General features: G+C 40.9%; 1 protein-coding gene across 1 annotated transcript in view; it reads right to left on the reverse strand.

The window, feature by feature from the left end:
• Positions 1 to 24901, reverse strand: part of XK (X-linked Kx blood group antigen, Kell and VPS13A binding protein) — a 55773-nt gene that overhangs the window by 21948 nt on the left and 8924 nt on the right. The window contains exon 2 of the mRNA XM_061136090.1: positions 24618 to 24880. Coding sequence (XP_060992073.1) covers positions 24618 to 24880 — 263 coding nt within the window. The remainder of the gene's footprint in view (positions 1 to 24617; positions 24881 to 24901) is intronic.

Raw genomic sequence — 24901 nt, forward strand, 5'->3', positions numbered from 1 at the left:
GCAGTAGTGGCCACTGCTCTTATGGTTCAAGAGGCATCTAAGCTGACCCTGGATCAGCCCACCATGGTGTATATGCCTCACCAGGTGCAAGCAGTCTTGGAAACTAAAGGAGATAGATGGATGACAGGGGGAAGGATAACCCAATACCAAGCCCTCCTCCTTGACACTCCAGAAATAAAGTTGAGGGTCTGTCAGACTTTAAATCCAGCCACCTTACTGCCAGATCCCCCTACTTCCCCTTTGGATCACCAATGCATGCAAATCATAGATGAGTTATACTCTTCTCACCTGGACCTATCAGAGACACCTTTAACCAACCCAGAAGAAGAATGGTACACAGATGGCTGTAGTTTTGTAGAAAAAGGAGAGAGGAAAGCAGGATATGCTATGGTGAGCCTAGAAGAAACTAGGGAAAGTGGGTCTCTTCCCCAGACACCTCAGCCCAGAAAGCTGAACTTTTTGCCCTGACAAGAACTCTGGAATTAGGGGAAAGAAAAATGATTAATGTGTATAGGGACTCTAAGTATGCTTTCCTCATCCTGCATGCCCATGCAGCAATTTGGAAGGAAAGAGAGCTGCTCAGTGCCCGAAGCTCTCCTATTAAACACAAAGAGCTCATTCTCAGGCTTCTGGAGGCAGTCAAACTTCCTGCTAAATTAGCTGTCATCCACTGCAATAGTCAGCAAAAAGGGCAAGAAAAGGAGGCCCAGGGAAATAGGAAAGCTGATCAAGAGGCAAGACGAGCTACTAGGGAAGCTACCCCTGCCACTGCTATCTGCCCCCTCTTCCCCAAGGAAACCCTGACTCCAGATTATACCCCAGAGGAACATTCCCGATATGCTGAGCGGGGCTGGGAGATTGGGTCACATGGGTGGTTTCAGACTGGTCAGGCCCAAATAATGCTCCCTGACTCAGGTTTGGAAAATTACTAACTCCTTACATCAAAGTATCCATTTTGGAAGAGATAATATGGAAACCTTGCTCAAGCCTATTCTCTACCATCCCCCCATTAGCTAAGGTTGTTAGGTCACACAGAATTGTGATACCTAAGAAATAATCAAAAAAACAGACCCTTGCCACCTCCTCTAATTAAACCTGTCCAACATTGAGGATCATGCCCAGGAGAGGACTGGCAGGTAGATTCCACAGCCATGCCAAAGACCCAAGGGTTCTCTTATTTACTAGTCTTTATTGACACGTTCACAGGATGGATTGAAACAGTCCCTACTAGGACAGAGAGAGCTACAGAAGTCTGTAAAGCTCTGCTGAAGGAGACAGTGCCTAGGTTTGGGCTGCCTCGGTCACTTCAGAGCAACAACGGGCCCTCATTTACAGCCACAATGTCCCAGAACCTGGCTGCATGCTTAAGAATCAAATACCGCCTCCACTCATTCTGGCAGCCTCAAGCCAGGAAAGGTAGAGAGAGCCAGCCAGACTCTTAAAAGGGCTCTGGCCAAACTATGTCAAGAAACACATAATAAATGGATCCATATGCCACCCATAGCCCTGATGAGGGTACGGGCAGCCCCCAAGCAGCCACTATTATTAAGCCCTTATGAAATGATGTATGGACTTCTGATTTGTTTTTTGAGAAGGATGCCAATACACTCCTAAAACATATAATTGACCTGGGAAAGTTTCAACAAGAACTACAAAGATATGGAGAACAGATCCTCCCTAGGCCACAGAAAGACTTGAAAAGTCCCCAAGTAGAGCCAGGGGACCAAGTATTAGTAAAGACCTGGCAAGAAAAAGGGAGTCTAAGCTAGCTGTCTGAGAAATAGACAGGGCCATATCAGGTTGGCCTAGTAACCTTAATTGCTGTAAAAGTGAAGGGTCTATCTGCCTGGGTCCACAATTCTAGGATAAAACCCTATGGCCTTCAGGAGGGGGAGATGGGGACTGAGACTCCAAAACCAGAGGACAACTATTCCTGTGAAGCTGCTGAAGACCTCTGACTCTTGTTCAGGCGGAACCCCATCAAATCTCCCTCAGATAAGTAGAATGCATCCTATGATCTTCCTCCTCTTCCTGACCATGTCTCCCTGTATGGCTATTAATCTCTCCCTAAATGATGCATATACGCTTGCAAACCACACTGCTTCTCAACCTAACCTAACCAGCCCTTGCTGGATCTGCATTAATGGCAGAAGTTGGGGATATGTCCAACCTATCCCAGGGTATCAGTGGCCCACCCTTGCAGCCCAGCTACATGCTGTCACCCAGCACACCCCATCTGGTCATGGTATGGCCTTTTGGGAAAAAGGGGAGAAAAATTTCATGCCTTGGGATCAGCAACAGCTATCTATATTTACTCCCACAATAACATCTGCAATCCCACCCGAGCCCTTATTTTCTCTCTTGACTAACATTCCCCAAGTGACCTTCCCTATCTGTCTAAAAAGCAACTCCCTAACAGGGGTGTCAGTGGGAAATCTGGACAACTCACGATGTGGGGTAACCTTCACTGTTGGAACTGATGGAGAAAACTGGGATCTAGAAATTTCCCTAGAGTATTACGATTTAGCCCAAAGTCTGGAAACTAGAGGCTCTGGCAGAACTGACATGCTATACCTATCCCTGAGCATGAGGCTCTCCTCGGAAGCTGTTAACCAGTTTCGAAAATCCATGCTCTGTTCTGGACGACCAAAAAACCACACCCATGCATTCTGGTTTCTAAATCGGGCAGGCAACTCTGACCCCTGTTATTCCCTTGTAGGGGTACCCACCCCTGAAAACCTAACCCTATGGTGGGAGCCTAAAAGAGATACTCTCTACCTTGAGGACAAAACCCAGGATGCCTCACAACACTTGAATCCCTTCCTTAAATGCCCTCACTGCTGCCAGTTTTGCAGCAAGTGGAGTGACGGACTCCTCCCGGTTACTAAAAGACTGCCCCTGTTCCATTATGCCATGATCCAGTTCTAAGGCGGATGGAAATCCTGTTCCTCTTTGGCAAACCTGTTGTGCTGCATACCATTTATGGGTCTAGTGATAACTATCTTACTAGGCCTCCTATCTGGTCCCTGTATACTCCAACTCCTTACAAAGTTTATTTCCAGCAGTTCCAAGCCAAACTGATGTTACTACAAGGGTGGAAGCTGGTTTCAGATGTGGAACACCTCAACTTAAACCCAGTCATGGAGTCTATTTCATATGTGGGGATAAAGCTTATTTATCCCTACCACCTTTTTGGTCCGGAACTTGCTCCCTAGGGTATATCACGCCCCACATAGATCTGGCCTGGAATAAAACCTCCTTGCCTTTACCAGTATATACCAACCAGAGGATACGTCGTGCGGTAATACTTACCCCTATTTTCCTGGCATTAGGACTGACTGCTGGTTTGACAGGAGCTGCCATGGGGGGAACTTTTTTACATAAATTTCGGCAGCTTTCTATCGACACTGCTGTATCCATAGAAAATTTGGCAAGGACCCTCCAATGCCTACAATACCAGTTAGACTCCCTAGCTGCACTGGTGCTACAAAATCATCAGGCCCTAGATTTACTGACTGCAGGACAACGGGGAACTTGCCTCTATCTAAAGGAAGAATGCTGTTTTTATTATAACCAGTCTGGGCAGGTCCAAGAAGATATCAAGGGGCTTTTGAAACAGGCCACAAAGATCTGGGATTTGAGTTCAATGGGTGTATGGAGTTCTCCTTCTTTCCCTTCTTGGCTCCTACCATTTATGGGTCTAGTGATAACTATCTTACTAGGCCTCCTATCTGGTCCCTGTATACTCCAACTCCTTACAAAGTTTATTTCCAGCAGTTCCAAGCCAAACTGATGTTACTACAAGGGTGGAAGCTGGTTTCAGATGTGGAACACCTCAACTTAGATCAGGCAGAGAGAGACTCCTGCTCTGCTAGGCGGGACTATACCCATGCAAAGCAGGAAGAAGTTACAGAAGAAAGAGACCCTCATCTCAATTCCCAAGAAGTATCTTGAGTATGAAGTCTTTTGGGGGGAGTTGTTAGGGGAAGCACACTGACTGAAACTGCCCACCCTGGCCAGGGACTCTAGTAACCATTTGCATGAGTTGTTTTATGACAGGAGGTCCTGCTAAGGAACACGGAACTAATAAGCCACTACCAACTGGAAGAGTTCGGGAAGGGTCAAAGGGAGACACTGCGTGTCTGTCCACCTCCCAGAATCCCTCTCGCTAGCAACCATCTTGGCTGGGCCATCCATGTGCCACCAGGAAGGACTGAGTCAGAATGATTGGCCAAAGACAACCCAGAAACTAATCCAATCAACATAAAACCCAAGACTGCAAGCCACATGGCAAAGAAGTTCTCCTGGGTTCCCTTACCCTGCTGCTCTCCGCCTGGGTGCCCTCTTCCAATAAAATCTCTTGCTTTGTCAGCATGTGTCTCCTCGGACAATTCTTTTCTGAGTGTTAGACAAGAGCCTGCTCTTGGGGCCCTGGAGGGGGCCCCCCTTCCTACAACACATAGCTATGTTTACTTTTTGATAACTCATCAGATTTCACCCATATAAGTATAATTTTCTATATACATTTTATACCCCAATAACATTTTTTTATTTAAAAATATTTAGGTGTATTAATACTATTCCTTAGGTGGTGCTGGTGGTAAAGAACCCACCTGCCAATGCAAGAGATGTAAGAAATGCAGGTTAAATCCCTGGGTCAGGAAGATTCCCTCAAGGAGGGCATGGCAACCCACTCCAGTATTCTTGCCTGGAGAATCCCATGGACAGAGGAGCCTGGTAGGCTACAGTCCATAGGGTCACAAAGAGCTGGACATGACTGAGCAACTTAGCACACAGCACAACTAGGCAAGTCAATAAATGTTTATTAAGTAGATTTTTTTTAAAGGCAAAAGACTACTCTTTCATTACTGTAATGAAATTATTTCATGAATAGTTTCCTCCCTTACCCTGGCAAAATGCCAAGTAGAAAACAAACATAAACCCCTACCTGAATCACTATAGCAAAACCTGTTCTACAGATGTAACCAGAACAACATCCTAATACCATAAAACACATTTTAAAGTTCTAGTGACTAAGACCTTACTGTTACCAAGATGCTTCTTGAACATCTGCCAGTTTACCAGCTGTTTAGTCAGAACTTGAGAATTTTCCTTTTATTACATATTTGCATCTTGTTTAATATTCAGAATTGTCAGAACAAATATTATGGCATGTCAATCACAGCACATATGATGTGAATGCTTTTGCTATTTTTCTCCCAGATATATTTCAATTTCTTACCTAAGGAAACTGGATGATAAGATCTGTTCCAGCTCATCTGTCTTATGTTCAAAAAAACTACTGTACTCAACTCATGTCAGGGACTATTGTAAACACTTTACAGGTACTAATCACTTAATATTAACAACAATTCTATAAAGTAGACACTGTTGCTATCCTCATTACACAGATGGCAAAACAGGAACTTAAAAGTGCTAAACAACTTTCCAGAAAAAACTCAGCTAGCAGAGCTGGAATTCATACCTAAGCAGTCTTGCTCTTGAGTCTTGGTCTTAACCAACGGGAAATTCTGCCTAAATAAATATTAAATATAACGAGGTCTAGCAGTGGTCTTAGCTCTACTTTTTATCTTCTTTATCAATGGGTGGCAAGAAGCAGGAGTCTGCTAACCTTAAAACTGTCCAGGGCCTCAAAAAGTCTGGAGAATCCCCTCTTGCCTACAGTATTGTGGAGAACTGTCCAATTCTTTTTTTCCCACTGAGCCCAAATTCTATACCTATTTCCTATTGTATGAGTATTCTATACATAAAAGCTTCTGGAAATCATGCTATCTAGGCACCTAGGCGCTGGTAAGCCTCACTGCAGGAACTTTGTTTCTGGGAATCACCTCCCAAGGCAAAACCAATGGTCAGAAACAAGAGGGACAGGCTCCTCTATCTGCCTACCAACTTTCTTATCAACCTGCCTCAGGCAGAGAGAAGAGGCATCAGTGTGTTGAAATAGAGAAAAAACACTCTTGCTCTCCATAGCCACACAAAGGAAGTCAGTACCTGACCCAGATGCAAGGCCCTCTATCAGATTTTCTAACAGCAAAACAGTCAGCAGGTCCACTTAGAACCCTGCATTCTGCTGCGGATTCTCACCTCGGGCAAGGCACAGCAAAGCTTCTTAAAACACAGTTACTCATGTTTAGTGAGCTTTGTAAACAATCAGGCACAGCCACTCAACCCTCCAAAACGGAAATAAGCTTTTGCATTTTCTGCCTTCGACACCACTGGAACCAAAGGTGCTCACAAACATTTGCACACACATCCTTACCTGCACTAGTCATTTCTAGTATATTTTGATTTTTCCTTCTGTCTTTTCAAATGCTTTATTCTATTCTCTTATTTAATGGTCTTGTTTTATATGTGCTTATGGCTATAAACCTTTTAGAAATATATAAGAAATAAAAAAAATTTTAAATGGATATATAGGGGCTTCCCTGGTAGCTTAAAGGTAAAGAATCCGCCTGTCAATACAAGAGACACTGGTTCCATCCCTGATCTGTGAAGATCCCACATGCCAAGGAGCAACTAAGGCCGTGCACCACAACTACTGGGCCTGTGCTCTAGAGCCCGGAAGCCACAACTATTGAGCCCATGGGCTGTAACTACTGAAGCCTGTGCTCCACAACGAGAAGCCACCACAATGAGAAGCCTGCACACCGCACTGAAGAGTAGCTCCTGCTTGCCACGGCTAGAGAAAAGCCAGTGCAGCAGCAAAGACCCAGCACAGTCAAAATAAATAAATAAATACAATTATTTTTAAAAAAGCCTTTGCCTTGCCAAGGTTAAAAAAATGGATAAACAAATGGCTTGGACCTTGCAAAGAAAACATCAGTTCTCCTGTATATGACTGTACCTGTTCAACACTCCTGATTCTAAGCTACACCACCAGGCCTATCAATACTTACTTTACAGAGACATGAGTGAGGAATCAGAAGGTCCTATGCTAGATTCTTTAAACATAGGCTCTTGAAGGAAAACTGAGAGGCTACATAAGCAACATTGCCAGGCTCCAGTGAACTCAAATACAGCCTTGACATGAGGGGTGGGGAGGAGTGTGTATCTCCCCATCAAGTAGCATTAAGTAACTTCCACTGGCTTGCGGCCACAGACTCCAGAAAAGAAAATCAGAATCCATACCCAGGCAAAAGCCAAGCCTGAATGAAAAGTCTTGGTGGTACATAGAAGCACTTTTCCTCCAGTGCATTTGGGGTGAGTTTAATTTTGGAGGAATGGATATGAACTCACCCTCAACTCCTGCGCACTTCGTATTGTCTTACACATCGACATTCACTATTACACAATCATTTGGACCATTGTTTAGACTGCTATAGCAGTTATATATACTATACTGAGTATAGCTGAAAATGCTCTTTGGTGTAGAAAAATATAAATAAATAGTTAATACCCATGTATGTGTTAGTCGCTCAGTCGTGTCCAACTCTTTGCAACCCCATGGACTCCTATGTCCATGGAATTCTCTACTGGAGTGGGTTGCCATTTCCTTTTCCAGTTAATACCTCTCTCTCACTTATTGGATTTGCAATAGTCAAATTCATCTGGTGTAGGTAGTTGAGAGTAATGTGGGATCCAAATCACAGACGTCTAACATGAAGTATTAATAGAAGTCTGAGAAACTTTCATACTGGAGCAGTCAATACAATACAGCTCAATCAACCTTAGGGTAAGAAGAAAACAAACTAGAGTAAATGTTTTACTGCTTTACTGATGAATAATTTATATATAAATAACTGCACATATTTAATGGGTATAGTTTGATGACTTTTGACACATGCATGTAAAATTTTCAGAAACTAAAATTAAAAATAACCACAAACTTCAATTTGCCCATATTTAACCAAATTTCCAATTAACCAATGGTCTATTTTTAGGTGAAAGAAAAATATTCATATAGAATAGAATATAAGCTCAATAAAAACAGAGATTTTTGTCTTATTCACTGCTGTCTGGGATGGAGTATAGTGCCTGGCACACAGTGGGCCTTTAATGGTTATTTGTTGAATAAGTTAATTGATAACAAGGATTTATTATCAAATTTTTTAAAAGAAACACTGTATCTGAGCCAGTGCTACATAGCTTTTTCTTTACCAAACCATATGCTATTATTTTTTTAAGTTAACAATTATTCTTTTTTTTTTCCATTTATTTTTATTAGTTGGAGGCTAATTACTTTACAATATTGTAGTGGTTTTTGTCATACATTGACATGAATCAGCCATGGATTTACATGTATTCCCCATCCCGATCCCCCCTCCCATCTCCCTCTCTACCCAATTCCTCTGGGTCTTCCCAGTGCACCAGGCCCGAGCACTTGTCTCATGCATCCAACCTGGGCTGGTGATCTATTTCACCCTAGATAATATACCTGTTTCGATGCTGTTCTCTCGAAACATCCCACCCTCGCCTTCTCCCACAGAGTCCAAAATTCTGTTCTGTACATCTGTGTCTCTTTTTCTGTTTTTCATATAGGGTTATCGTTACCATTTTTCTAAATTCCATATATATGTGTTAGTATACTGTATTGGTCTTTATCTTTCTGGCTTACTTCACTCTGTATGATGGGCTCCAGTTTCATCCATCTCATTAGAACTGATTCAAATGAATTCTTTTTAATGGCTGAGTAATATTCCATGGTGTATATGTACCACAGCTTCCTTATCCATTCGTCTGCTGATGGGCATCTAGGTTGCTTCCATGTCCTGGTTATTATAAACAGTGCTGCAATGAACATTGGGGTGCATGTGTCTCTTTCAGATCTGGTTTCCTCAGTGTGTATGCCCAGAAGTAGGATTGCTGGGTCATATGGCAGTTCTAATTCCAGTTTTTTAAGAAATCTCCACACTGTTCTCCATAGCGGCTGTACTAGTTTGCATTCCCACCAACAGTGTAAGAGGGTTCCCTTTTCTCCACACCCTCTCCAGCATTTATTGCTTGTAGACGTTTGGATAGCAGCCATCCTGACTGGCGTGTAATGGTACCTCATTGTGGTTTTGATTTGCATTTCTCTGATAATGAGTGATGTTGAGCATCTTTTCATGTGTTTGTTAGCCATCTGTATGTCTTCTTTGGAGAAATGTCTGTTTAGTTCTTTGGCCCATTTTTTGATTGGGTCATTTATTTTTCTGGAATTGAGCTGCAGGAGTTGCTTGTATATTTTTGAGATTAATCCTTAGTTGCTTCATTTGCTATTATTTTCTCCCAATCTGAGGGCTGTCTTTTCACCTTGCTTATAGTTTCCTTTGCTGTGCAAAAGCTTTCAAGTTTAATTAGGTCCCATTTGTTTATTTTTGCTTTTATTTCCAATATTCTGGGAGGTGGGTCACAGAGGATCCTGCTGTGATTTATGTCGGAGAGTGTTTTGCCTATGTTCTCCTCTAGGAGTTTTATAGTCTCTGGTCTTACATTTAGATCTTTAATCCATTTTGAGTTTATTTAATCCAAACATGTTCCAAATGGTGCACCTCAATCCTTGAAGAACATTTCTAAAATGTATAGGATCTTCTCCAAAGAAAGGTATAAAGATAACAGATATAAGGCTGAAAAACACACAAGCAAAATATTTTTCTGGGTGGCCCATATTTACCAGAAAGTCAGATGTCCAGAAATCACATTCCCTTTGGATTGTTTAACTGAGTTTCATGGCACATTTGACACATCTGTTCTGCCAGGCACTCTTACTTCGAAAGAGAAGAAACTGGATAACCAACTCTCTGCTCAACATATTATCATTCTTTTTACTAAGCATTGACTAAAACAATTCAAATGTGCTTCTAAAAGGTTTAAAAATGAATAAAAAAACTTTGAAATCAAAGTTTCCTAGATTCTTTCTAGGTATTCATCACTTTACACACACATACACACACACACACTTCCTTTAATTAACCTTGACATTTGGATCCTGGTCCACACATGAAAGAAGAACTCAGAAAATGTTACAGAAGCAAATGATAACAACTGCTTTGTCCATAAGTAGCTAATTCTCAGCAAGTCTACAGTCATGAATTTTATTGTCTTACTTTTTCCTGAACATAGTGGACATATGCCATTGTAATAACCTTGTTACAAGATGCTTTGCATTCATGTTTAATATTATCTTCCCTAGAGAAAATTCAATTTCATTCTATCCACTGAGCCCAAATTACTTTTTGGTCTCTTGAGGCATAATCAGAAATACCAGAAATAGTTTTCAACTTGAAGTAAGCATTAAAAACTACTTATCTCTGGAAATATAAAGACTGGCTATCTCAATCTTCTTCCTCAGGCTCCTACATGTGGAAAAACTGCAGAATCAGCCTTAATAAGGAAAGGCCAGCAACACCAATGACTATTACCCATATAATCATACAGCTGTGAGAGCTGGTCTGACCCTTTCTATATGTTCCTCTTGCCCATGTTTAAATCTCCAGCCCTCAGCCAATCTAAGAGTAAGGTGATCTTTAACTGCAGAGGATGTGGAAGGATTGAGTATGTCATATCTGAGAAATAAAAATGTGAATTCAGTTCAACTTTTTAAAAAATTCTTTAGTACATCCACATCACCAGGCTAGGTACTATTAACTATGTGTTTAAGGCATTTAAAAAAGGTGTTTGTAGTAACAGATGAGGGACACTATTATTTATGCATATTTTTCTCAAATTAAAGTTCCCATTTTGGGATAGTTTTTAAAGTAGACATACAAAAGTTGGTTCTTTGAAAAGATCAACAAAATTGATAAACTCCTAGATGGACTGATTAAGAAACAAAAGAAACAAAATGAATTATGAATATTAGAAATGAGGGAATAGCATTACAGTCCTACAAACATTACATTGTATAAGAGAATATTACTAACAACAGTTGCCAATAAATTCAGCAACGTAGGTGCAATGGACAAATTGGTAGAAAAATACAATATACCAAAAGTGACACATGATGAAGTTAAAAATCTCAATAGTTATCTGGCCATTAAAGAAATTAAATTACTAATAAACTTTTCCCACAAAGAAAAATTAATTCATCATTGTTTTGCATCAAGACCAGAGAAGGTGCTGAAATACCTAATCCAAGCTCACCGTACTTATTTTTTGAAAAGTTACAAATTTTATTAAAATCCATTAAAGTTACCAGTGCTTTACGAAAAAAGAGAAAAGTAGGCACATGCCCTTTGTGGACCTGCTGTCTAGTGCAGTGGTCCTAAAGAGGGACCCTCTCTAAGTAAATAATATTGTAATTAACCTCCATAGGTAAAATATAGCAAATTAACCTCTAATAAGCATTTCACCAAGGGCCTGCACCACATACTAACATTTTAAGCTTATCTCGTTTAATTTTCACAATAATCTTGTGAAACCTGTGTTGACAGATGCAGTTGACAGATGAAGAGCCAAAAGGTCTGTGAGGTGAGACTGGTCACACAGCATTCGGTGGCAGAAAAGGCCATCAGCCCAGACCTTAGACCAAGCACATTTAAACAAAATAACAGCTGTGTTCTGCTAAAAGGCTGCCTAGAATGAGCGTGCCTCCTGAATTTCCCAGCCACTGATGTCCCAGAGCTGCAGAGAAACCACCAGCAAGAACGTAACATTATACACTTTGGGCTCAGGTCTTCCCAATCCCCCACTGCCCAACAGTGTCTACCTATGCGTCTCAGTCATCTACATTTCTCAATGAGCTCCCATATTTCTTCATAGAATATGAAGAAGCAAAAAGGAAGGAGAGAGGGAAAAAAGAAAAAAGGAAGTGAGAAGAGAGAGAAGGTATAAAAAAGCATTAAAAAAAAAAAAAAAAAAAAACACTTCAGGGACTTTCCTGATGGTCCAGCGGTTAGGACTCTGCACCTCTACTGCAGGGGGCATGGGTTTGATCTCTGGTTGGGGAATTAAGATACTACATGCTGTGCAGTGCGGGTTTCCAAGCACTTTCATATCTCCTGCCTTATCTTCCTACTCTCTTGAGGAGGTAGGCAAGGCAGTCATTCTGTTTTATAAAAAGGGAATGTATGACATAGGAAGCCATGTAAATCAAAAGGAGGATGAAGAAACAGTATGAGTCAGACAGAACAGGAGAACAGAGGTTGGCAATCTAAACCCTATTTTTGTACAGTATAAGAGTTAATAGTGCTTTGCACACTGTTAAAGGGTTATAAAAACAGACAAAAACCAAGAAGACTATGTGACACTGACCATTTATTGTTTAGTTGCTCAGTCACGTCTGACTCTTGAGACCCCATGGACTATAGCCCGCCAGGCTCCCCTGTTCAAGGGATTTCTCAGGTAAGAACACTGGAGTGGGTTGCCATTTCCTTTTCCAGGGGATCTTCCTGACCCAGGGATCGAACCTGCGCCTCCTGCATTGGCAGGTGGATTCTATACTGCTAATCGAAAACATTTATTATCTATCTCTTAGAAAATTGTTTCCTGCAATAGAATACTTAGCCACAAGAAAGAAAGAACTAGTACTACATTCATAAGCACATATAGTTCTTTTTTTTTTTGGCACGTATAGTTCTTGAAATATTATGTTGAGCAAAAAATGCAAGTTACATAATGATATCTACAGTATGATAAAGTTTAAAGACCTACAAAACCAATATGTAATAGTCATAGAGACAGTGTAAATGCAGTTAAGTTATGAATCACGCATGAGAATGATAAACTCTGAAGTTATGACAAGGAAGCATGATGGGGTGCCCCAATTGTACTAGTAATGTTTTATTTCTTAAACAGAAAAAAAAATTCTGAAGCAAACATGTCATATGAATATTCAATAAAGCAGACAAGTAGGTACATGGGTGCTTCTTATAATATTCTTTATTCCTGTCTACATGCTTTAATATTTCATTAATGTACAAAGAAAAGATATCTGCAGCTAATAAGTGGGTGTATATTATAGATATTGTGTATGGTTTTCAGTAAGGCCTCCAGAAAAAGCCCCATAAAACAGAAAAAGTCCTCTCATGACATCCTTGTGGACAAGTTAGAGAAAATGCATATGCTAATATGAGTGCAGTGCAGATGGACTTGCAATCAGATATGCAATCTGTACTCGTATGCTTCACTACTTCCTTCCAGGCCAAAGGGCAACTGTCAAGGAGTGCACAGGGCTGTAGCTTTGGGGCTGTCCTAGTCTCACTGTCTTGTCAACTGCTGCATGAAGACATAAACTTATAGCCAGGACAAAACTGGGAAGACAAGAGAAGCATGATTCACAATTATCTGAACAGACTGATATCCTGGGCTTGAATCCAAGAAAAGGAAATAGAACAAGAAAAAAAAATATCAAACCCTACCTTTATATATGTAAAATTATATTGAGCAAGTATAAGATGGGTAAATCTTGATTTAGCTGCTCTCAGTATGGAAAAAGAACTGGGACAATTTATCAGATCATCTATCAGTATAAACCAACTGTGTGATTGAGCTCTCCCAAAAGCTACATTTGAGCACAGCAATAAAATCGCAGAGTTCAGATTAAAGCAAAAATAACACAGTTTCACTACTATTAGCTCATCATATATGCCTACAATGTCACATTCAGTTATGAATGCCTTGTGTTAAGAGTGACAAGTCAAATGAACCAGACTATATTTCAGGTACAGTGATCTTGATGGCTACCAAGCATGCCATTAGAGAAATGACTGGAGGGTTTGGAGAACGGAAAAGAAAAGGAAGACAGGACACTTGTGAAAATGTGAATACCTGCTATGTCGTAAGGGAAGCAGTTGTTAGTGCTTTGACAGAAAAGACCACCTCCATTCAGATGACAGCACTAATGGCAGAGCCTGAGACAAGCTTCTGGATGCAGGCAGTTCACTGGGAGGGGAGCCTAGGAAACAGAGTCGGGGAGGGAAGGAAGCAAGGCTCATAAAGACTACATAACACTGTCAAGCTGGTTACCACTGTGGCCAATGGACATCATTTCCACTGGGGATCCACCATATATACTGGATCCCGAATTATTCATCTTAAGAACAGAGGCTGAAGCTTTATTCATTCACAACCATCTTCCTTAGTTTGCAGGTAGCCCAACAAGCGCTACCTTGCCCACACTTTCCAACACTAACTGAGCTGTGTTCCCTGGCATAGGAGAAAACCCTAAGACAGAAAAGAAGAAAAACACCTTTCATGGTGTCCTGGGACACAGGCTGGACGGGGGATGTTAGCAATATCCATGGAACTTTACACCACAGCTATGCTAAAATCAAAAGGGCCAAGGACAAGTGGCTTGGAGTACAGAAGAGCCTGTTACAGGCCCTACATTCAGCTCTCCAGGCTATGAGTCCATTCATTTCTCCTGACTAAACCCATCAACTTCATGAGCTATCTCCTTTCAGATATCCCACAGACACTTTCAACTCACAATGATAGAAACTGAGAGGAGTCTAGAGCACACCCATGGATCCAAACTCTTCAGTTACATTTGCTGATAGCAGCAGCATGGGCTCCCTCCACTGTGAGTGGGTTAGCCAGTGGATGAGACTCTGAAGGCCCCCGCCAGGCTCTGGAAGCAATTCTTCCTGAACTGGGACATGAATTAGAGAGATGGTCACATCCATAAAGAAGAGGTGGAGCTCAGGATTGGGCACTGCCCTTTCCACATGTTGGAGGCAATGCACCTCCTGTGGTGGTCGTGGGCCTGTCGCTTGCTGGCTCCAAGATCCAGGCTGTCAGGTCACAGATACATGACAAAATGCATTGTCCAGCAGAGGTTCAACTGTCATCCCCCCCACAATGCAATAAAACTAGTCCTGCTTTCAATTACATACTTCTCCAATTATACACTTCTTTCAATATTCCTGCTCAATATTTCTTTGTTCTCTTTTGAATTCGTTTTAACATCTGTAAATCCCCTCATGAGTAATAAAATCTTTTAATGTGTCCATATCTATATGAGTGACAAGATTTCATCCTTTTTGAAAAATATCTTTTAACCGCTTTGGAGCTCACAGTGAGATGCCCAATAGATTCACCTGTCAGAGCCAGGTAAACATTGTTCATGGAGAAGTGTGCCTTCTGTGTGGTGAAAGCCCAGGTGTGTCTTTTCTTAGCTCTCCAGGGTGAAGCCAGAATGCCAACAAAACTGTGTGGACTCTGTGTTCTTCTAATTTAAACATGCCTCTCTACTAATGTTTTATTTCGGTTTATTTATGGCTATCAAGTTATTCCCTGTCATTGGCAGAAATGGATGGGGATTTGGTACGAGGGTCTGACTATTCAGAGCTCTCTCTAAATGGGTTCATGGTTTATAGATATTCAGGTCTATATGATTCAGGTCCCTGCCTGCAAAAGAGAATCTGGTTTGTCAGCCTTTTTATTTGTTAGCCCATTTTTTTTTTTTATCTCAAATCAATTCAAAATGTCATGCCCTTTGGGAAGAAAACAGCTATTTGAAATCTGGACTAGGGAGATTTTCTGCTTGTGTTTACACTTAACCCATGACTGAAATTGTAGAACTGAAGCTATGTCTCTGTGGCTATATATACATGTGTCTGTGATTCAGAAATTCCTTCATTTCTGATTGTGTGAGGATGTAATGTTTTCCCACCTTTGGATACATGTCAGTGTTCATCGCAGTACTGTTTACAATAGCCAACAGATGGAAGCAACCTAAATATCCATTGACAGAGGAATGGATAAAGAAGATGTGGCATATATACACAATGGAATATTACTAAGCCATTAAAAAGAATGAAATAATGCTATTTGCAGCAATATGGACAGACCTACAGAGTGTCATACTGTAAGTCAGACAGAGAAGGAGAAATATCGTATGACATCCCTTATATGTGGAATCTAAAAAGAAATGATACAAATGAATTTACTTATGAAACAGAAAGACTCACAGACTTAGAAAATGAACTTATGGTTGCCAGCGGTGGGGGGGAAGTGATACACAGTTCGGGAAGGTCATGTGCACACTGCCATATTCAACATGGATAACCAACAAGGACCTATGGTATAGCACATGTAACTCTACTCGATGTTTGGTGCCAGCCTGGATGGGAGGGAGGTTTGGGGGAAAATGGATAAATGTATATGTATGGCTGAGTCCCTTCACTGTTGACCTAAAACTACCATAACATTGTTAATCAGCTATATCCCAATACAAATTAAAAAGTTTTAAATTTGAAAAAAAAATACAGGACCTCTATTCTGATTGGCATATCTAAATGAATAATTGCTTATATAGACTGAATATAACTAAAATTTCCTAAAATATAAAAATGAACTACTAATACTTGAAAAGTGCTAGATTTTAAAATATTTTAAAAGTTCAAATTGACATAATTCATGTAAATCTTTGACTCTGATGACTAGTATAATATTTGGGGTTTAATGACAACTAGGTCTTCTCTGATTCATCAGTGTTAATTATAATACAAGGACACATTTTTAAGCCTCTTGGGTATATTTTTCCTAAATATGTACAGGTTTATGATCAAAAGAACTAGAATTACTCCTACTGAAGGTCTAAGATTACAGGGAAAAAAAACAATTTATATTTAAGCAAATAGAGTGAGTCAGTGCTCTGATAAACCTGTATTTTCCACCGTAATGAGATTTTGGAGTATGTTCTGTTGAAGAGCATTTCTAAAATGTTTAGATAACTGAAGGCTCTGCAGTGATATTATGAGATAATTAATAGAAATTCAATGGATGCCTAGAAAATGTCTAAGAAAGAATACTAAAACATTGATTACTAAGCATGATTTGCGTTGATATACTTTTGATTCATATATATATATGCTATAGAGGCTCTATCTTTGGATTTGTAAATGAGTATGTTCATTTCTGCCATGATGTAAAACTATAGGAAAGGAATTGCATGGCTGAATAAAGCTGGCTTGAATGTACTCACAAGCTCTGCTAAAATGACAATTTTAGCAGAAATTTACAATGATCCACCCCCTGGTTTTCTCCATGAAATACCTGTGACTGCTTAAAAGTTATAATTTATGTAAATGAGGCTCTATAAGAATGAGTCTCTACTATGAGCCTGAAGATAATGAGACATTTTAAAAATTAAGGGCAGAAAAAGTGTTTTTGGGCTGAAGTAAAATGACTTGTTCCAGAATGGGAAAGAGGAAGAATGGTGAAGGAAAAAAAAACTGAATGAATATAGAAAGCAGTAAGTTTGTGGAAGAATCTGAAAAGTAACAAAAATCTGTGTTAAACTGCCAAATCTGGCTCGGTTTATGGGTTTACTTTTAAGTCTGTAAAAAAGAGATTGTGGGTCCTTTAGAATCAAATATTACATTGAAGCAAATCTAGAATTTACTTGCTTTCTGAAGATGAGAGAGTTTTCTTGGAGTATTGGTCTGCTCTAATAAGAGATTGTAAAAGGTTACTCTGCACCTGTTATTAGTTTCCTATGGCTCCTGTAAGAAATTATCACAAACATGGTGGCCTAAAACAACACACCTTTATTCTCTTACAGCTTTGGGGGCCAGAAGTCTCAAATTAGTTTCTCTGGGTTAAAATCAAGGTGCCAATAGGGCCACAGTCCCTCCAGAGGCCCTAGAGAAGAATCCATTTCCTTGACTTTCCAGCTTGCATTCCTTGCCTAGTGGCCCCATCCTCCATCTTCAAAGCAAGCATACAGCATCTTGCTCCAGTCCTCACATTATCATCTCACTCTGTAATCAAATCTCTTCCTGACTCTCTCTTATAAAGACATTTGTCAAATGTGAGCTGTGTATCAGTCATGAATTATAGGACCTCCTATCAGTTCATAAGGAATTAGAACAAGAAGAACAGATAATACTGGCTGTACACTGAAGACAGAGAGAAGCCCTGTACTATAATACATCATTAAATGAGGAAATGGATCCTTATGAATACTGTGAACTTAGAATTAATTTGTGGTGTGAGTAACAAGTTCAAGTCTCTATAGTGTCGAGACTATAGTGGCCACTATGAGTAAAGTGGGTGAGACATGAAATCCAAAAGAGAGAAGTGGCGAACCAGAGGCCAACCTTAATGGGATAGTTTCTTGTATCTGCAGCTGACTGCAACCACATGGACACCCAGACATTTTAATTTCACGAGAGAAGTCAGAAATCCAGATACTTAGGTTAAAAGTTCGTGATTCTAAGTGTCAGCACTTATGAATTTTCTTTTAAGATGTCTGCGGAGGACTAACAAACACCATCCAGACTAGGTTTGTGAGCTGCCACTTTGCAATTTATGCTGTAGGAAAGAATGTATTACAGGTTACTAGATGGTCCCTCATTTAGAGGTTCTATTTTGGGGACCTAGAGACCTGTTCTAAAGAGTGACAGCTACATGACTGAAGGACCTGTCAGATTCAGGGACCAGGGGAGCCTGGGCCCCCCAAACACCTCTTCTCAGAGGCTGTCTTCAGAGGGAGGCCAGCTTTATTCCCAGGCCTTGTGTTCACGCCAACAGCAAGCTGACATTACTCTCCAAGGTCTTTCCAGGCTGGACTTTTGGGCTCATGTCATCTCACACGAGATGTTTTCACCTGTGCTGACCTGTGTCTGATGTCTGACCCTGGCCTGCCCTGACACTGCTTTTGGTCACAGACCTGGTTTGGCAGGCCCACCCTCCCTAGCCCTTGTTCCCACTCATACTGGTTTTAGTTTTCTCACTCCCAACAGGGCACTGGTCGTCACTGGTTTCTGCAGGGCTCAAGTCAGAACAAATCCTCCCTCACCAGTCCCCTTCCGTCTTTTCAAAATGCACAAAAGGCCTAATCTTGGGTGACTCATGCTTTCCCAAGGGCTGTGGTTCTCAGCCTCTGCCTGTCTTTCTCTCCTGGTGGACGACTCCTGGTCCCAGGGAGGAGGGGGTGTGGCAGGGTGCCTCAGTTAGACAGAGGGGGGCCCTTCGGCATCTGATGAACAGGAGAAAATGTCAGACACTGAATCAACTAATAGGAGAGTAATTAGTTTCCTTCTTCACTTGATGTGACAACTGTTTTTTCAACCTAACACAGCATGTAGAGTGTTTATAAGAACTGTGTATACATCTGAGTCTATCACTTGGGACAGAATTTATATACTTGTACATTTTAAAACATGTATTCAGCCACTGATAACTTTGTTCCTCTCTCAAATAAATGGTGTTAGACAGGTTAGGTATTTCATGTGAGAATGAGATTTATAATTGTGTTTACAATGGGACACATTCATAAATAAGTTCAGTAATCTTTAGTAATCACATGAACTGCTTGAATTGCATGTTTTAGTCCAGGTGATAAGTTTATATAATATTACCATTTAATTTACCAGTTTCCACAAGAGCAGACAGAAGGGTATATTCCACAGAGAGTATCACAGCACTAACTAATAAGCCCTGTCACCAAGTCCATTTTTGGAATGAGTCAGGGTATAAATCAACAATATATGTCAGGAACTTGGGAACTATGTCTGACACCTGCCTTTGTCCCACCTTCCCATTCAATCAGTCATCATCTTGTTCAACTTCTACATCAGTAATATTGCTCCAATAACCCATTTCTACTATTACAGCCTAAGCCATAATTGTTCTCAACTTGACAACTGTAGCAGCCCACTTCTGGGCTTCCTTGTTTCTCCCCTCACTCCCTTCCAATCCATTTTCCAGAGTAATCAGCTTCTAAAACAAAATCTGATCATGACACTGTGACGTTTAAAACTCATCAGTGACTTCCTAGTGCCTCTGGGATAAAGTCTGAAATCCTGGGATGCCCTTTCCTTCTTTTACTTCACTTGATTCATCTACCAGATTTTGGTTTACACTTATGTTCCCCTGGGAAATTTTCCCTTATCGCCCAGACTTGGTTAGAGTCCCCCTACAGACTTTTACTTTGCAGGATTTACCTGAAATAAAATAAATATATGACTAATTATTTGTTTCCTATTTGCCTATCCTGTTCCAGAAGGATACAGCCCTGTCCACCTTATTCACCACTTTATCCTTGGAGCCCAACACAAGGTCAGGAACACAGAACATATTCAATACATATTCATTGACTTCAATAAGTGAATTCACATAAATCTAACCCTATGTCCTGCCTCCTCTGCTAGACTAGGAGTACAATTTTCATCCTTAAGAAGATGGAAGTAATCAGATCTACCTCACAGGGATGCTGTGAACGTGAAACAAAATCATGCCAATCACAGTGCCAGGCACAAAGCAAGGATCTGAGAAGCAGTCATCACTACTGCCAACACTGCCACCTTGACTGGAAGAGAGAAGGGCACTTGGAGATCCAGGCAGGCCAAGTGGCAGGCTGCAGAGGCCTTCACAGAACACAGTAACCTTGGTGTACTCACCTGGGCCTCAGACCAACCTATCCTCCAAGGTCCAGAGACTTAATCAAGTCCCCTGAGAGCTGACTGGTCTCACTCAAAGGCTGAAGGTCATAGACAGTGTCCATTATTCATTGACTATGGGGGAAGGAACTCTCCAAAAGTATATCATTTATATGAAGTATGCACAATAGACAAATTCATAGAGACAGAAAGTAGATTAGTGATTGCCAAGGTCTGGAGAGGGGAAATGAGGAGTGACTGCTACTAAGTATGGGATTTCTTTTCGATGTATCGAGAATATTCTAAAATTAGATAGTGATGATGATGACACAACATAGTGAATATCCTAAAATCCACTAAATTGTACATTTAAAATGGTTAACTTATTGTTGTATAAATTGTACTGCAATTAACAAAAACCTCTCCAGTGGACCATGTGGCTGGCTCCACCTCACCTCCAAGCTCTGCCAAGGTCAAATTCATCAGTATTTGCTATGTGAGCACAGGATAAGAGAGAAAAGAAAGCTATACAGAGTTTGAATGTTGAATGGGATCAGGTTTGGATGGACTTCATGTCCTCTCCTGTCAAGAATGGATATTTTTATTGGTCTCAACACATGGTACGGTAGACAGTGTCCTCCTCCTATATTTTAAGAAAACATAATTTTGTGGTGGGTGGCAATGGGCCCAGCCCTAGGCAGGCTGTGACTTATCTAGTCCAGTGTTCCCAAACTTTGCTAAACATAAAAATTACCAGGAGCACTTGTTTAAAAAACAAAAGAGAAAAAAGATCAAAAGACCTATCTTAGGCTACCATCCCACACCTAGCAAATCACAATTTCCGAGAATGAAGCCTGGTTTTCTTTAGATTTTTAACAAGCTCCCTGGCTCTCACCTTCGGTGACATCATCATCAGGGAAGTTGAAGGAATGCTGTTCAAAGCCACTGGTTGTAACTGTTCCTACGCCCAGCTTCTCTAGCATTTCTTGAACCAAGGTGACCATGTGACCAGTCCTGGTCAATGAGATCTAAATGAGGTTTATTAGCGAGGTTTCTGGGAAAGCTTTTACTTACTAATAATCGGGAACGGAGTAAATCAAGGCTGTATATTGTCACCCTGCTTATTTAACTTATATGCAGAGTACATCATGAGAAACGCTGGGCTGGATGAAGCACAAGCTGGAATCAAGATTGCTGGGAGAAATATCAACAACCTCAGACATGTAGATGACACCACACTTATGGCAGAAAATGAAGAAGAACTAAAGAGCCTCTTGATGAAAGTGAAAGAGAAAAGTGAAAAAGCTGGCTTAAAACTCTACATTCAGAAAACTAAGATCATGGCATCTGGTCCCATCACTTTGTGGCAAATAGATGGGGAAGTGATGGAAACTGTCACAGAATTTACTTTTTTGGGCTCCAAAATCACTGCAGATGGTGACTACAGCCATGAAATTAAAAGATGTTTGCTCCTTGGAAAAAAAGTTATGACCAACCTAGACAGCATACTAAAAAGCAGAGACATTACGTTGCCAACAAAGGTCTGTCTAGTCAAAGCTATGGTTTTTCCAGTAGTCATGAATGGATATGAGAGTTGGCCTATAAAGAAAGCTGAGTACTGAAGAACTGATGCTTTTGAACTGTGGTGTTGTAGAAGACTCTTGAGAGTCCCTTGAACTACAAGGAGATACAACCAGTCCATCCTAAAGGAAATCAGTCCTGAATATTCATTGGAAGGACTGATGCTGAAGCTGAAACTCTTAATACTTTGGCCACCTGATGTGAAGAACTGACTCATTTGAAAAGACCCTGATGCTGGGAAAGATTGAAGGCGGGAGGAGAAGGGGACGATAGAGGATGAGATGGTTGGATGGCATCATCAACTCTATGGACATGAGTGTGAGTACATTCTGGGAGCTGGTGATGGACAGGAAGGCCTGGTGTGCTGCAGTCCATGGGGTTGCAAAGAGTTGGACACAACTGAGCGACTGAACTAACTAAAGGAAGAAAGACATTCCCCCTTCTGCTTCATGCTTTTCTTCTTACCTTGAATGAAGCCATCATGGATTCTATGCAGTAGCAACCCAAAAGAAAGGCCAATGGAATTGTAGGGACATCAACTTTATCAGTGTGAGCAGCTGATATAATGCCAGCAAAGGCCTAACTCCAGTTTCTTCTTAAATGAGCAAAATAATGGGTTGTCTAACCTTGTAGTCAAGTGTTCTGTTTCTTGCACCAAATGCATTCCTAATCATATGATAGTTACTGCCCATGTTGGCCTCCATGACACACCCCAGCCTGTGCTCTAATTATAACTACCCTTCCCCTTCCGGCTGAGAGATTCCTTCCTCAGATATGCTAAGGCAGTGATTACGGTTAGTCAAAACCTATAAAAATGGCAGTTATCTATATTTTTAAGAGGACCATGCCCACTTACTTTCTCTATACATATTTGATTTATTGTTTAATTCTCAGGGGACTTATATTATTCCAAGTTCTCGAGGGGCATGTTACAGATATTCTTTGTGACACTGACATTTTATGAGATAGGTTTCATCTTCCCGAATAGAATTCCATCTGAAAAACTGTAACGAGGGTTGGCAAACTTTCTGTAAGGAGTCCGAGAATAAATACTTTATGCTCTGTGGACCACTTATTTTCTGCTACAGCTATGCAACTACTCAATTCTGCTCAAAGGAAAAAAAAGGCAGACACAGACAGCAGGTAAATCAAAGGGCATGGCTGCGTTCCAATAAAATTTTATTTACGAAAACAAGCACCCCCTGATTACATCCATGGGCTGCTGTTTGCCAACCTCTGAGCTAAAAGACAACTTCATTTTCAGTAACTTGAGAAAAAAAATAGAACCGACATGTAAAAATCAAATTGGCTATCACCACATCTGGTCTCTTGCTGTGTTCCTGCCACATAGAAAAATAATGAACTGGGTAAAGGGTATGTTGGCATGCAGAGGACTCACCTTGGTCAATGCCCATTCTAGTTGTAAGTCCCTAGAAAACAAGGATGTTGCTGCATTTATTGAGCATCTACTGTTTACCTGGGGCTGTGGAAGGTGTTTTCACAAGTGTTAATCCACCAAGGTCCGAGACCTCAACTTAAAGTTCTGATATATCTTAAGAATCATAGTCACTCTTATGTAACCTGGATAAGGGAGACAGTTGTGATATACAAATATCCTGTGACTCAGCCATAAATTAAAGACATTTTACCATCCAGCCTGGATTAAAGAAAGAAAGAAGACTGAGGGAAGTTAAATTAATAAGGGTGATTTATTTTTAAATATTCCAATTTCAGTGTTATCTTAAATATGTATTTTTAAACTTAAGGCTTTTAACTCATTTTTGCTTATCTGTATAGTAAAACTTGCCAGAATACCTGGTTTTCATTTACTTACAATATTAATATTTGCAAAGGATTATTTCCTCTTTTCATATGAAGGTTTTCACTTGTGTCCAATGCATGTGCAGTTTTTTTTTTTTTTAATCTGGCTTAACCAAAACCTGCCCTCAATTTGATGATGTGAGACTAGTCCAAAGGTTAGAGAAGTGTGTTTATTTTAAAGAGGAGATATCTATTAGAACTTCAAGAAGACAGGAAGGAACTCCTGATGCCCTCATTCACCACAAAGAAGCTGTTACAACTGTCTCAGCTGCTTTACAACTATCACTGAGTGACGGAGGCACAATCTGAAGAGGCCCAGCCCCTGGCAGCCATCCTTTCAGCCTATGTACAGCAAGTTGGATTGCCTGGAACCTCTAGACTGTGGCCATTCCCCAACAAAAGTCAGAGTTTCCTTTCTTCCCTTTGGCTTGAACCTCGACAGGGTTCCTGGCTGTATCAACAAAGAAAATGGCAGCAGAAGTAATGTTGCATGACTTCAAAACCGGATCACAAAAGGGATACCCTTCCACCTGGCCCTTTCTCCCTCTCAGGATACTCGCTCCTGAAAGCAGCCACCATGCTGTGATGAGGCTCAAACTAGCCCACGTAGAGAGACCAAGTGGGGAAGATCTGAGGCCCCAGCAACAGCCAGCACTGACGTTAAGAACTGTGAGCGGATGAGCCCTCAGTGGACTCCAACTCCCCATCTTTGAGCCACCCCAGTTAACCACAGTGCAGCCGAAGTGAGCGCTTTTCAGAGCTGCCTAAACTGCAGATTCATAAGCAAAAGAAACGCAATTATTTTAACTCACTACGTTTTGAGCTTAGTAACTGTAACAGACTTCAGATGGAAGGCGCATAGAAATGAATTTCACCTGAAACAAAAGAGACCTTACGTTTTGCTCTCCACGCTTCCCAAATGCAAACAGAAATAAAAAATACACATACCTCTTCCGATACTGACATCTTGCCGCAAGACACTTATATACAGCTGCAGGGTCAGCTGGGGGGCTGAGCCCAGGAAAGCCTGGATCACCGATGCCCGGCTGAACGCAGATCGGTGGGTGAATAGCTTGCCCTCTGCCTGGCCCACTTCCTTCTCAATTTCCTCTGAGTGGCCATTTTTTGGCATTTGCCGCTTCTTGGTGATGCTGACATAAGGTTCTTCAATGTGGTTTGACTGACAATAGATGCAGAAGACTTCAAAACACCTGGAAACAAACCAGCAAGTC

Source organism: Dama dama, chromosome X, assembly GCF_033118175.1.
Source record: "Dama dama isolate Ldn47 chromosome X, ASM3311817v1, whole genome shotgun sequence".
Classification (NCBI taxonomy): Eukaryota; Metazoa; Chordata; class Mammalia; order Artiodactyla; family Cervidae; genus Dama; species Dama dama.